Source organism: Paramisgurnus dabryanus, chromosome 4 (genome assembly GCF_030506205.2).
Source record: "Paramisgurnus dabryanus chromosome 4, PD_genome_1.1, whole genome shotgun sequence".
Taxonomy (NCBI): Eukaryota; Metazoa; Chordata; class Actinopteri; order Cypriniformes; family Cobitidae; genus Paramisgurnus; species Paramisgurnus dabryanus.
Genome location: NC_133340.1, coordinates 30,039,064 through 30,053,203, shown reverse-complemented (window position 1 = coordinate 30,053,203; position 14,140 = coordinate 30,039,064). Strand labels below are relative to the sequence as shown.

Here is a 14,140-nt window from a genome sequence, read left to right as displayed (position 1 = left end):
TTCAAGTTAAATGTATATTCTATCAAAAGAATTTGGTTTGAAACAAAAAAATACTCGCCTTCATAGAGGATTTCAATGCCAAACACGAGAGAAATTTTGCTTCGCTTATAACTTTCTTCTTACGACAGCAATCTTGGAAATTCGAACGTGAGAATCAACGTGAGGAAGTAATTTATGTCACTAGTATATGGGCTTTAGAGGTATTCACAAAGCAAAGATATGACAGATTTCCTAAGTCAACAACGCGTCTGGCGCTGAATACCTGCTAGGAACACAGCCGTGGGAACAAAGCGCTCGTGCGTATTACGTCATTTTGTCACATACCTACATGTTTCAAGTGATGTTTTCTGGCAAATTATCGTGAGGTCTACCCAACATTAAAAACGAAAACGATCAAATAAATATGGTTATAAGTCTTCTTACCATAATGTGCTTTTTGAGATTAGAGGCTGAAGTATTGTAAGCCGAAATCACTGCAGATGGCAAACAAAGTTTGCATTACATTTACACGCTGTCTCCTTTCCTTCCTCTGTTTGAACAACTCCCAGGTGCGGCCATGGGCACACATCATCCGGTATTTCTTCTGAATTTTTAATTAATTCAGCGTCCATAACGCCAAAGTTCTTTGACATTAAAACACTAAATACAACGTCACAGTGAAGGACGCACGAGGATCGATTGAATAGCTCTCCAGAGACCGGGCTTTTTTCCGGTTCAAATACAAGGGTTTTTATTGGCCCGCCCACGATCAATTATTTCTATTGGATATCCAAATGCTGTCAAAGATTTGAATATTAATTTGATTCAAATTCTACAAGTACTTAGTAACGAATGTGATTTTCAAAGTAGCGAAGTACATTACTGACCTTAATTTGTACTTAAGTACAAGGGAAATTACAGACTTAAAAATGTACTCATAAAAGTACAAGTACACGAAAAAACTACTTAATTACAGTAACGTGAGTAGTTGTAATTCGTTACTTCCACCTCTGGTAGTAGCACCAAAGGTCATAGGTTTGATCTCAGGGAGCGCACACATACTGATAAAAAGTATATCTTGTAGTGCATTGTGTGTCACTTTGGATAAAAGTGTCTCCCAAATGCATAAATGCAATGTTGTGAAGATGATAAGGAGGTGAGAGGATTATAACTGTGATGAGTCAGTAAGCAGTGATGTTGCAGACAGACGTAGTGAGGTGTTGATATGATCCACAGATGAGATTTCAGATCTGGAGGAATCTGTACTTCCTGTCCCTGTTATTATCACACGGATTCTAATTGGATTACAGCTGTGGGTCACTTCCGAGATCACTGTGTGAATTGTGGGATTCCTTGTGTGCATATTGTAAGACTCCAGACCACAGGAAGTGCTCATGGGAATGACCGGTGACCTCAGAATGATTCACTATTACTAACGCTTACACTGATAACCAACCCTAAACCCTCAACACGTACATGAATGAATCCTCAGACCTTACTGTTCTCAGATCAGACGTATTGGGTATTGGCAAAAGCAAACACCTCACATTGCCCTCAGAAAATCCACAAAGACCACACACACGCACACACACGCACACACACATGCACGCACACACACATGCACGCACACACACACACACACACACACACACACACACACACACACACACACACACACACACACACACACACACACACACACACACACACACACACACACACACACACACACACACACACACACACTAAAGCCAGTCACAACAAGTCTTCATGCCACAGGAAAACACCAAAACAGGAAGTTCCTCCATTGCCAGCATCTGTTTCCCCATATGAGAGGCAGAGATTAGCCATCGTCTCATTTGCATGTCTAATGCCTAAGCTAAGTTTGTGTTATTGTTTATTTTCAGTGATATTATTGCTTCTAGTAGATGTGGTCATTGTGTATATAAAAGTTAGGAAGTTGTTATTATTTGTCACATGTTGGTCAGTTTATATTCCGTTCTCTCTAAGGAGGATTTCAAGCATGACAAACTCTATTATACAGTTACATCTAGACAGTTTGATATTTTATATGTTGATCAATACAAATGATCTGTATGATTCTGTGACTGTAAAGCCCTTTTCACACAGAAATTCCGTAAAATACACGTAAAATGCATCCTGGATTTTTCCGGAATAGTTAGAGTTTTTGTTCGTTCACACTGCCAAGATTACACGGCATCTGATGGTCCCGGAAAGACACGTGACCTGTTGAAAGTCCCGCCCTCTCTTATACGCAGCGTCTGAAGTTTGCATATTATATATTATTTCTCTCTCCAGAAACAACTCGCGTGCATTTTTGTTTATAATAAGACTACAAAGGAGCGCGTGAACGCACAGTTCTATGCTGGTGAATGATCTCAGCTTCAGAGTGGATATTTGACATGCGGGTATTTTCGTTTATTATAGCTCAAATGAGCATGTGACGCGATATTATTTTATGCTGCTGAATGATCTCCGTTTCAACGCAGTAAGTAACGAGCTAACTTACCTGATATCTGCTTCAGTCCAGTTTGCTGACATTTCTCGTCGTGAATGTTGTAAATCCCTCATTTTAAAGAGTTGTACCAACTTCATGTTGCCATGACACGCGCGTCCTCACTACGGCACGTGCGTCATTGTTTATGCGTCTCATATATCATTTCCTGATAACTGCTTCAATCTAGTTTGCAACATTTCTGGTGGTGAATGTTTATATGCATGTTATCTCTCGTTGTAAGGAGCTGAACCATAACTTGTGTTGTGATGATGACGCGCGCGTCCTCACTTCGACACGCCCTTTAGGCATTCTTGCGGCTTCTTGTTCACACAGAGGGTTACCCGCGTATCTTACTAGGTCCTCTTTCCGGCAACGATCCCAGAAGATTAACGGAACGAGTTTTTGTTCACACAGACGCTTGTCTGGCAATTTTACGGGTATTTTCTGGGACCAGAGGTCTGTGTGAATGGGGTTTAATTAAACTCAAAATGGGATTGTGGTGTCCTGCTGATCTGATCTGAAGACTGCAGTGATGATGTGTGGTTTGATATACAGACTTAATACAGAAACTGATTCCTGTTTCAGCAGACAAAGTGAAATTACAAATAGTTTTAGAAAAGTTTGTCAAAAAGTCAAAAGAGTGAAACTATATTTTCAACTTAAGTTCACAGATATGCAAACAAACATTTTACTGATGTGCTTTAACTATGTATTAAACATGATGCACAACAGAACACACATCACACACAGACACACAAACTTCAGAAATGGGTGGTAAACAGGAAATGAGGTCAGATCCGCTTCGTCTCACACCACAAACTATGATAAACAAAGTGCAGAGTACAGAATATAAAGACAGATTGGAGGTGAAAGTGACGTGATTGTCAAGTATGGTAACTTATACTCGAAATGTGACCTCTGCATTTAACCCATCTCAATGAGTAAACACACACACACACACACACACACACACACACACACACACACAAACACACACAGTCAGGCACACAAACACACACACACAAAGTGCCCGGGGAGCAACTGGGGTTAATGTGCCTTTCTCAGGGGCATCTCCGTTGCAACCAGACAGCCGTGAGACTCGAACCTATGACCCTTAGGTGCCAAAGATTATACCGTTTTGTGCTAAACAAGTTAGCTAAACAACAGCTTGTTACTAATGTCATCCATCCATTCGTAGTGAATAGTGCTAACATCATGAAAACTCTTGCTAATTTTTTTTACAACAAATTAATTAATACGCATTAGACAAAGTTTCTGGGTGTGACGAATTTGAAGGATAACGAATATGAAACGCATATGAAAATTTAGACTACACTAAGCAAAGATCTTTACACTGATGGGACACCAGCCACATCTACATAGCAAAACATCACAGAGCAACCAGGGATTCATAGCAACCAGAGATCTGGCAACCACGCGCCACTATACACCAACCAACTTACAAAAAAACACACATTATCTTCAGGACATGTGACAAGTAAATGATATGTATCCTGCACATTAACATATGTGCCACACGAAGACCACAAGACAATGATAAGGTGAGTGAGATGATGGTGAAGCCGCTGGTGTAGTGCACAATGCTCCAACCCGTAGCGCTGGGGTGCTTTTGGCAACCTGAGTTCGAGTCCTAGCTCAGCGGCCATTGCCGGGCCTGTTCCCCTCTCTACACCCTGTACTTTCCTCTCCTCTCCATATGATATTGGCTTTTAAAAAAAAAACTTATTCAAAGAAATCATGACAGATGAAGTACCATATGTCCGTAATGTATGCATACTACATCATACATACTATACAGAACACACTGTTTTAATTGTCAAGTAGATACTCTTAATTTAGTATGTACTGTATGCAGTGACACAGAAAGAGAGAAAGACAGAGACAAACAGAGGAGAATAATAGTCAGTAAGACAGACAGAATGAAGATCAGACAAACACACGCTTGTTTCACACCTGTTTCACACATACTCTGTGTTCAGTGTGTACTGCGGTAGGATCCATCAAGTACCCTTTGTGCTTTCACACATACTCTGCTTACAGTGCGCTGTTGCCCCGCTGCTTCTGCGTATCAAACAATCGTGCGATTAACACTTTCTGTGGAAAAGCGTCTCTTCCATAAACATTATAACATAGCCCACATAACAATATACTTTAGATATTATTGTATAGACTAGATAAGAAGTGTAGATTAAGGATGTTTAAAATCTCTAGACTGGTGTTCAGGACACAGGAATGGATCGAGCAGATTTTCAAAGGTTTATTTATTTCCACATATATCATAAAAATAAATTAGCAGGATCACTTTCTCAAGAGAAAATGTAGGTGACAGGCAGGGTGTTTAAGGTTTTGCAGTATACCACATACATTTTCTATATATATATATGTAAGGGATAATGTAGAGGCAGCCGGTAGTTATCGGGAAATAAGCCCCAACAGTGTGATCAGGACCCGACGCGAAGCGGAGGGTCTTGTATCACACTGAAGGGGCTTATTTCCCAATAACTACCGGCTGCCTCTACATTATCCCGCTTATTACACGGCTACTTGCCACATAAGAAAAAAAACTGGACATGAATATGAATTTGAAACATTTTATTGGCATATTTGTTTTAAATTAACATTTTTATCCTTCCGCGAAACTTTGCACAGATGCATAAAATGATCGTAATACCTTATTAAGATCCTCTGCTTCATACTTGTCTGTCTCCATTTTTTTCTCTTTAACCAGTCTTTGAGAAGTTTTAATGCCCATTCTGTATTTTTTTGTGTGTTGGCTTCGTAGCTGTCATGCTCTATTTTGTCAAGTTCAGCCTCAGTAAGCTGTCTGTGTCTTGTCGTGGTTGTCGAGGGTTTGTCACAAGATGGTGCCAAACAGACAGTAATCTTTATTGATCTTTATTGGCGCGGAGTGATTTTACTCGTGCAAGTAGTCCGGCTATGCGTTATTATTTTGGAGCGGTTATTATTTGAAAAGAACGAACCTGCAAATGTCTCAACTGACCAATCAGAATCAAGCATTCCAGAGAGCCGTGTAATAAATAAATTTAAAGGAACTGTATTCTTTTCTAGATATGCACACATTTTTGCATATTTTACTCCTGTTTACTGAGCACGTTTGTCTCTGGCCTTGTTCTGTTATGTAATAGTGCTGAATGACAGGTGCGCTTTCACGTCTTTCAAACAGATATCATTTTGTAGAGACTCCCTTAGGAAAATAACCATGATTTTATTATAATGAAATTGTACTTTTTTGGCAGACTGATTAGATTTGTATTACCCTAGTTGTACTACAAATACCATGGTTATTGTGATGCTACCATAGTAAATTTGTGGTTAGCGTTGTTTTAAATAAAAACTCTAATACTGTGTTAGTATAAATGAAGAATGGTGAAAATTATTGCATACTTTATGTATATCCATTTGTGTCGATTAATTTTCATTTTGAAGACCAAACATACACTATCACTTTAATTCAGCGCGTGCAGTTTGCGTGCATTACAACACGATCACAGCACTGCTGTACCGCACTGCATATGCAACGGACCGGGTGGACTGCATACGTATGTTGTGTGAAAGCTTTAACATGTTAACATGCGTACGTAAAAAAAGTACGTGCCACAAACGCACTGCTCATAAAGTATGTGTGAAACAGGCCTGATAGACAGAATGTGACCCACACCAGTGAAAGAGAGAGACAACATGAGAGAACAGCTACAGGAAATGACATAATACACAAGGAATTCTGACTGGATCCAAGATGTAGTTTAAAGGCTAAACATGAGTGTTGGTGAGAGACATAGAGAAAGAGAGAGAGAGAGAAAGAGAGAGAGAGAGAGAGAGAGAGAGAGAGAGAGAGAGAGAGAGAGAAAAGGCACACATGACAGCATGTTAAACAGAACTGTACAGAGTAAATCAGATGCTCTGACAAGTTCAATAGTGTATAAAATAAGACAAATTAAATGCTGACATTAATGTGACCATAACAAACATGAACAGACTCAATAGACACTAAAGTACAGTTCAGTACAGTTTAGTACAGTATATCTCCATCTGCTACACCAGGAGGGACTGTTGGATTTTTCAGAATGCTTTACCATCTTTAAAGCAATAGGGTGTCACGTCACCTTTATTAACAGAAACAGAAGTGTAAGAGTACTGAAGATTCAAGACCAAACTCATGATCCTGCTGGAGTCGCTGTATTCACACATTATAGGAAGTCAATGCCAGCAGTTTATTTATAATTTATTCTGCACATTATACTCAGACACAAAACTCAACACTCATCAAACAGCAAAACTCACATCACAGGTGTTCAGATGTAATATATACCTATATCAACATTTCTGTCTGTCACTCCTCAAGTAAGATTGTGTGCCACACTGAACTACTGACAACAAACCAGCCAAAGAAAACAGGAAGTGGGTCTACAGTTTTCAAATAGCATTTCCTTTGCACAACCGTGAGAGTGAAACCAAATCAAGACTTTTATCAAGATTACGATAGCAAGACACTGGGAATGTCTGAATAAATATGGATTTACTTGATAAAGTAATTGTGCTAGCTATACAGGTAGACGTTGCTTAACCAGCAAAGCCTTCAAAGACAGACAGACAGACAGACAGGCAGATAGACAGTGCATAGAGAGACGTGTAAAGATTAAATCAGTTCATCAGACCACAGACAGTGAACATAACTTCACTAAATGACTTTACATGAGTCATTTCACACTCTTAACATTCATTTCACAAGACTTCATTGTAATATATATATATATATATATGTATGTATACATGTATATATATATATATATATATATATATATATATATATATATATATATATATATATATATATGTAATAATACATTACACTGGAAAAGACACGGGTTAGGGTGGTTGTTTTAAGTGCAACCAATGTTAAAGTGTTTTATAGTTTTCTTCCCCTAATCATAACTTCCTTATATATAGTTTTAGGTTTGATCTCTTCTTTATCTTTCTGAGGCTAAAATTGACACTTTATATGAACAGTGCAACACTCGTATGCTGGGTAAGACACAATATACATCACTGCATTGATAGATATGAACTGAGCTGCATTCAGTCAGACAGTCTTGATGAATTTCTCAGACTCCTTCATATTACTTTATTTAAATCAATATTTACAGCATCTGCTCTATGACAGGACACTTTATCACACTGAAGGAAGGCAGACGGTGGAAAACAGAAGCAGAAACTACATAATGCCAGGTGGAAATGTGCCGATATTCCTAAGTACTTCCTAAAAGTTTGCATCCATCGCATCAACTTACACCCTGTTAATCCCAAAGAGGAGCAAAATCTGTTTATTTTTACTGATGTTTTACCAGTAGGGGAAGTATTTTCCTGGAAAACTACTTACATTTTTTTCACTAGCAACTGAGTCATTACTGTGTATAAACGCTGTCTGTGACATCACTTCCTCTTTGAGATGAGCATTAGGAGAAGAAGAGGTTTGTGTCCCTGGAAACTTTGGAAACTCTTTCAACACTCTGCCAATGGAGAACTCATAAAATAAATAACCACTGACCTTCTTCAACTAGATCACTGAGACTAACCATAACCCTAATCTGAGAACATCCTGAGACTACACGTTATGAAAAGTAATAAAGTTCAGCTTTGTAATTATATAACTTTACAAATCATACACAAGAGCCCATATTCTGATGTCACGATGACTTTCAAAAGTGATTGAAACAAGTCATTGATCAAGCACTTAAAGTGGACTTCCATCTGGTTTGCATTAGCCTTCCCAGGAATATGGAAAACACCAGCAGCTTTACAGATCAGTTAAATCAGGAAGTGATTTTTAAGGAGCTTCCCGTTTCCTCTTCGCTCCTGGTATCAGAAGTTTCTGACTCTTAAAAGCCCAACACAGCTTCCTCTAGACGTGTGCGTCCGACAGGAAGATCAGGAGAGAACTCCATATATGAAGCCGAACAAGCTGGAAACCTCTACTTCCTTACGGAAAGGTCGACACATCGGTCTGATGTTGGTCTGCTGACCGTAACACCATTGTTAGTGCAGCCAACCGCAAACACAGAGTCTACTGGTGTATTAGCATTAGGGATGCACCGAATCCAGATTTTTTAGGTTCGGCCGAATCCCGAATCCACCGTTTAAGATTCGGCCGAATCCGAAACCGAATACCGAATCCTACTCGCATCCTTATTCCATTAACACAGTAAAACACATTAATGAATTATACAACGTCCACAGCATGTATTTTTCATTTAATTTAATTTTAACTGTACATTATGCCAGGATGACAAGTTGGAAAACTATTTTGACAATTACCATAAGCCTATGCATAATGAAAGCGATGCGTTGCGACACGCTCGTTTTTCCAATAAGCAAGCAGCTCTGCGCTGAAAACAATATTTAACTTTGAGTGAGAAGCTCCGCTCGTCAATGTCAGTTTTCACATGGCCGTCCAATTACAATGGAGGAGGGGCGGGACATTACCACAGCAACCAACCGGCTCACAGCTGAAGCATCACAGCTACCAAGCGCTCGGCTGAAAAACAGCTGGCATTTGGTGTCCTCAAGGCATTTTCAGCCGTGTTTAAAAGTTTTGGTGTGTCCAGCCCCTAAAGCTCACCGAAAGAAAAAGCTCATCTCCACGTCAGCACCCGATGTGTGTAATCAACGGCCGCGTGACGTCGAGCAGCGTAGCGCAAGCCTAGGATTCGGTTCGGTGGAAAAAAATTCTAGGATTCGGCCAAACCCGAACCCCGTCAAAAAGCCCAGTATTCGGCCGAATCCGTAACCGAATCCTGGATTCGGTGCATCCCTAATTAGCATGTAAATGTCTTATTTATAATACAATTACTCACAGTATCAGTTGTACTCTAGACAAACACACACAGCAATATCTACTCAAATAAATATTTTAGAGTTATTTACATTTAAACATTTACTATTACGCACTGCAGAAATTTTTATGTTATTTATGCAGCACTTTTCGAATGCGAATGCATTTTCGACTACCTCTGAATGTGGTCAAAAGTGGACACGCTCAAAACGTTTTACAGCCTGTTTACACGTGCATTTAGTGTCGTCCACTTGTGATCCAATAGACACCAAACTCCTCTTAATATCAGCTGTAAACAGGGTGATAAACATCCGGCAACACGATTCACGCTAATGAGGCAGCGCAAATGATACGGCACGAACTGAGAGTTTTGGGCACTTTATGCGGATTCATGTGAATCATGCAAGTTAAAAAAGTCGGAACTTAGGCGAATATTTGCGTCCCGTTAACCAATCAGGAGCTTGCTGAAGTAGTGACGTGATTATGACGGATGCAAAAATACAGAACAACGAAAGACAAAATCATCTTGGCTGTATCTGGACACCTGTAGCTGTACGACACATCTTCGTACTTTTATAGAATCAGGAATTAAAATGATCTTGCTTGGAAGAACCTGAGTGAGGAGAGCTATACGTTTATTTATATTGATACTACAAACTAGCTTAAGCCGGCAAATTGAGCATATTCAAGTCTAAATTTCACACGCCAATAAAGCGAGTTAACTATGTTCAAGGGTCCCACTATGTGCAAATAGCGCGATTTATTGGTTTCATTCACGTTTGGTGTGAAAACACAGTCTGTCTGCGTAACTGACTGGACAGAAGTATTTCTCTACATCGGGGTATGAATGTGAACCCATAATCAAGATCATGTTTATTTCCTCTCACTGTTTGATGAGCCGTTGACCAGAGGAAGATTCAGTGAATACTTCTCCAAAATATGCAATTCTGTGAAATGCTGGTGGAGTAATCAGAGAGAAAACACACAAAGCAGGCACAGAGGGACTTTATATTATAATGTTAGGAAACAAAACTCACTATCAGGACTTTCTTGAGAAATCATTTAGTACGCTTATGTTATATCTGATAACACTGTACCATTACTTTCTATTTCTGTAAGAGTTAGTAGACAAAATATATTATGTGACTAAAGTGGAGTACAAATGTACTTCCTGCATAACCTGCAATACCAATTTAAACAACAACAACTCTTCTTACAAACATTTATCATTTGAACTTTACTCCCTGACAAATATCATAGCTACTTTGCAGACAGTTTAAGGCAAAGAGACTTACAGTATAATCGAGGTATACATTTTATCACTACATGTTTTCCCTGGGAATTGAACCCACAACCTTTTGCACTGCTAACTCAACACTCCACCAGTTGAGCTTCAGGAACACAATGACAGATTTAACAACAGTCTCTTCATCTAGAATTAAACACTTACATAAAATGCCCCATACTGTACTTTAGTAAATACTGACTTTACCCTGAAAATGAATACTTGTAGTAGAAGTTGACTGCTCTTCTATCTAAAAAAGTTTAAAATAACTTTCTCTCTCTTTCTCTCTCACTCTCAACAGGTGTGGCTTTGGAATTCTGAAAACTACTAACTTGGTATAAGCACTTTTTGCCTCTCTATGATAAATCGCTTTATTTTTTTAAGTCACTCACTTTGGATAAAAGCATCTGCTAAATGCTTAAATGTGTTTGGCAACAGACGCATCTTCAACTGCAATATGTTTACAGTAGCAGATTTCAAAGATAACAACTGACACACAACAACTGACACAACCTGATGCTGCACAATATACCCATCATCCAGAACAGATATTTGCCATAATAAAGAACCGAATGACAGTGTAACATGCGTGTCAAGTGTGCAATGCATACTGAAATAATGACATTTACATAAACACATAGATTATTTTACAGTTTTTCTCAGTTGCTTTGGAGCATTTCTTGAATAATTTTTAAAGTTTGCGAAATAATGCGTGCATTTCTTAGAACAATTTGTAAAAACTGCACAACATCATGGATGTCCTGCAGAAGCATATAACATTTTCAAAATCATCTTCATCTCTCAAAAGTAAATGTTTACGTCAGTGAACACGTCAGTCCCATCAAAATGGCAAGTCCTTGAAGAAAACAGTCAAAATGTTTAGCCATGTTGTCAATATACCAAGTGTACACAGTTATATGTATCAGTATTTTCTGATGTAAACTGTGGACAAATTCACATTTTGACCTTTATTTTTTGTAAACAAATTACACACATTGTGACGAAAGGTTCACTGTAGACTGGAAAATGTCAAATTGTCTGTAACTCAATATTTCAATATTTACTTGACAGCAATTTATCAATTCAGTTTACATTTACAAAAAAGACAAAAAAAAACTGTGGAAAACATTGCAGATTATGACACAAAGGTCAAATATTTTCTATATAATTTCTAAATATTGTCATAATATTTTATATAATGTCAATTCCTAAATGTGTTGAGGTGTTAGTCTATTATAAAAGTATAATGTATTTTAATGAAAATGACATAAGCAATTGAAGATGTCATAAAAAGCAGACATCTCAGCACCAAATGAAAATTGCTTTTATGTTGTGCACAAACATGCAGTATTTTTTTAAATACTATGTATGGTGTGCCATCTGAACAGTATCATATAGGTTAATCTTTAGAATCAAGTTATTTCTATCTGATATTATCATAATACCACCACAGGGCGCTGTGTAAGAGATCTGACACATACAGATGTGTTGACAAGGAAAATGTATCAACGTCACGCCAAAAAAAAAAAAAAAACCTTAACATTGAGCATCAGTGATGTTTACATTAGTAAGTGCGATATAGCGAGGGTTTCGTTAGCAGAAATTAGTTATTTTTATTTGTTGTCTATAATTTCAGATGCTGAACATACGGCAGAAAAACAACGGCAACATCATTTCGGAGAAAACATCAGCAGCATCTGTCTGATCTGTCACTACACTTACAGTGACTATTATTCTCTCTCTATAAGTGCACATTTGAAAACATGAATGTGGATATAAAATACACAAACAGTTCGAGTGAAAGTGTTTTTCTGCATATAGATATGCAGCTATTTCAGTCTTGACTTCAACTAACCCAACACAGCTGCCGTGGCGTCATTCATACAAATGTATCGGAAGAATGTTCATTTTACACAACAAAAACGCTTGATTTATATTTGCACACATTGTTTAATATAAATGCAATGTTGCAATAGCACATTCACGCGTGTATCGCGGTATAAAATGCACAAATTCTCACAATGGAGCGCGCGCGTGTGATTCCAGTCAGAATGTGAGAAGCGCTCGCGCGCACTTACGCTCGATCTCGCCATTCGCTTTGGTACTCACCGATTTTAATTTTGACGCTCTGGAAAACGCGCAGCCCTTCCTCCTCGACCGCCATACTCGAGCTCTTCGGTGTTTCGGCTCTCTTTTCGCCGCTATCCGCACTCCCGCGCGCTCGGTGACTCACCGGACTGAACCCGAGCGCAGCACACGGATCGAGGGGGCGGGACATAACGGATCCTTTCGCGTAATGATTGGATAGTATCGCTGGGTGGGCGGGGCCTGATATTCACATTCCGTTCACATCGAGAGGCTCAACACACAACTCATACTTACATGCTTGAGTATTTGCATTTGAATTATTCACTCTGGTCTGTTGTAAATTTTGTGCCATATGATAAAAACGATTTCTTTTTTGTTTACAGCTTTTACATAAACTTATCATTCACGGCATACAACTATTTAACATAAAAGCATTAAAACACATTTTAAAAACAAAAATTTTCGGTCCATTGGGTTGTTAACAGTCATTGACATCTCGTCAGCAGTGTAAAGATAGAGAAATATTAACCTGTGAAAACAGATATCTTGCCATACATCCATTTAACCTGAAAACTGCAATTTTGTCCTTCACCGTATCCCGAGGCTTTTATTGAAAGATGTTTATCATGTTTAAATGACCCTGCCTAAAACTTTGAAGGTGCCGTAGAACGTAAAACTGTATTTCTGTAGTCATAGGTGAATAATAAGTGTTCTGTACATGGTAATAACATATCATGAGCCTCAAAAACGATTGTTTCCTCCTTCTTATGTAAATCTTGTGCATGCAAAAGACCGCTGGAAAACAGACCAATCTCAACATAACACCAACTGTGACGTTACGGTTGAGATGTAGGTCTACGCCCCAACATTAAATTACACATTCAATTAATTACAATGTTGTTATTGCTAAAAACAAAGTTGTGACTGCTGGGTTAGCGCTATTATGCAAGGTACGTTTTACAGGTCCATACTGGAAAAACCCCCACAAACAATTGATTATTCCTCAAAATCTGATACAGACTCAAACATAAGATCTGTTTACACACACACAGAGCTACTGAAGGAGCTGCTTTGAAAAACAGCCAATCAGAGCAGAGCTCAACATTATTATTCATGACCCTTTCAAATAAGGTAATAATAGACCATTTTATTCTTAAGGCAAATCCTAGGGTTGTAAATAGACATGTAAAACTGACTCTGGATCATTTTTGCACTTAATAAAGACACAAACCTTCTATGTATATCAGAGAACAATTTAACAGATTATTACAATGCATTCTTTGGCACCTTTAACTGTGACTGTATCATGTGTGCTTTACCAGGGTCAATTTTTAACTTAGTTTCCCTATTTGTACTTCATACTTCATCTGTACAGGACAGGCAGTATTGTTTGTCAGCA

At 38.5% G+C, this 14,140-nt stretch overlaps 1 protein-coding gene across 2 annotated transcripts in view; it reads right to left on the bottom strand.

Annotated features, from left to right (window-relative positions):
* rasa3 (RAS p21 protein activator 3) overlaps positions 1-12,914 on the bottom strand; it is a 36,781-nt gene extending 23,867 nt beyond the window's left edge. For both annotated transcript variants that reach the window (XM_065254037.2, XM_065254038.2), the window contains exon 1: positions 12,763-12,914. In XM_065254037.2, the coding sequence (XP_065110109.1) occupies positions 12,763-12,817 (55 nt within the window). In that variant the 5' untranslated portion in view covers positions 12,818-12,914. The remainder of the gene's footprint in view (positions 1-12,762) is intronic.
* Positions 12,915-14,140: the final 1,226 nt, after the last annotated feature.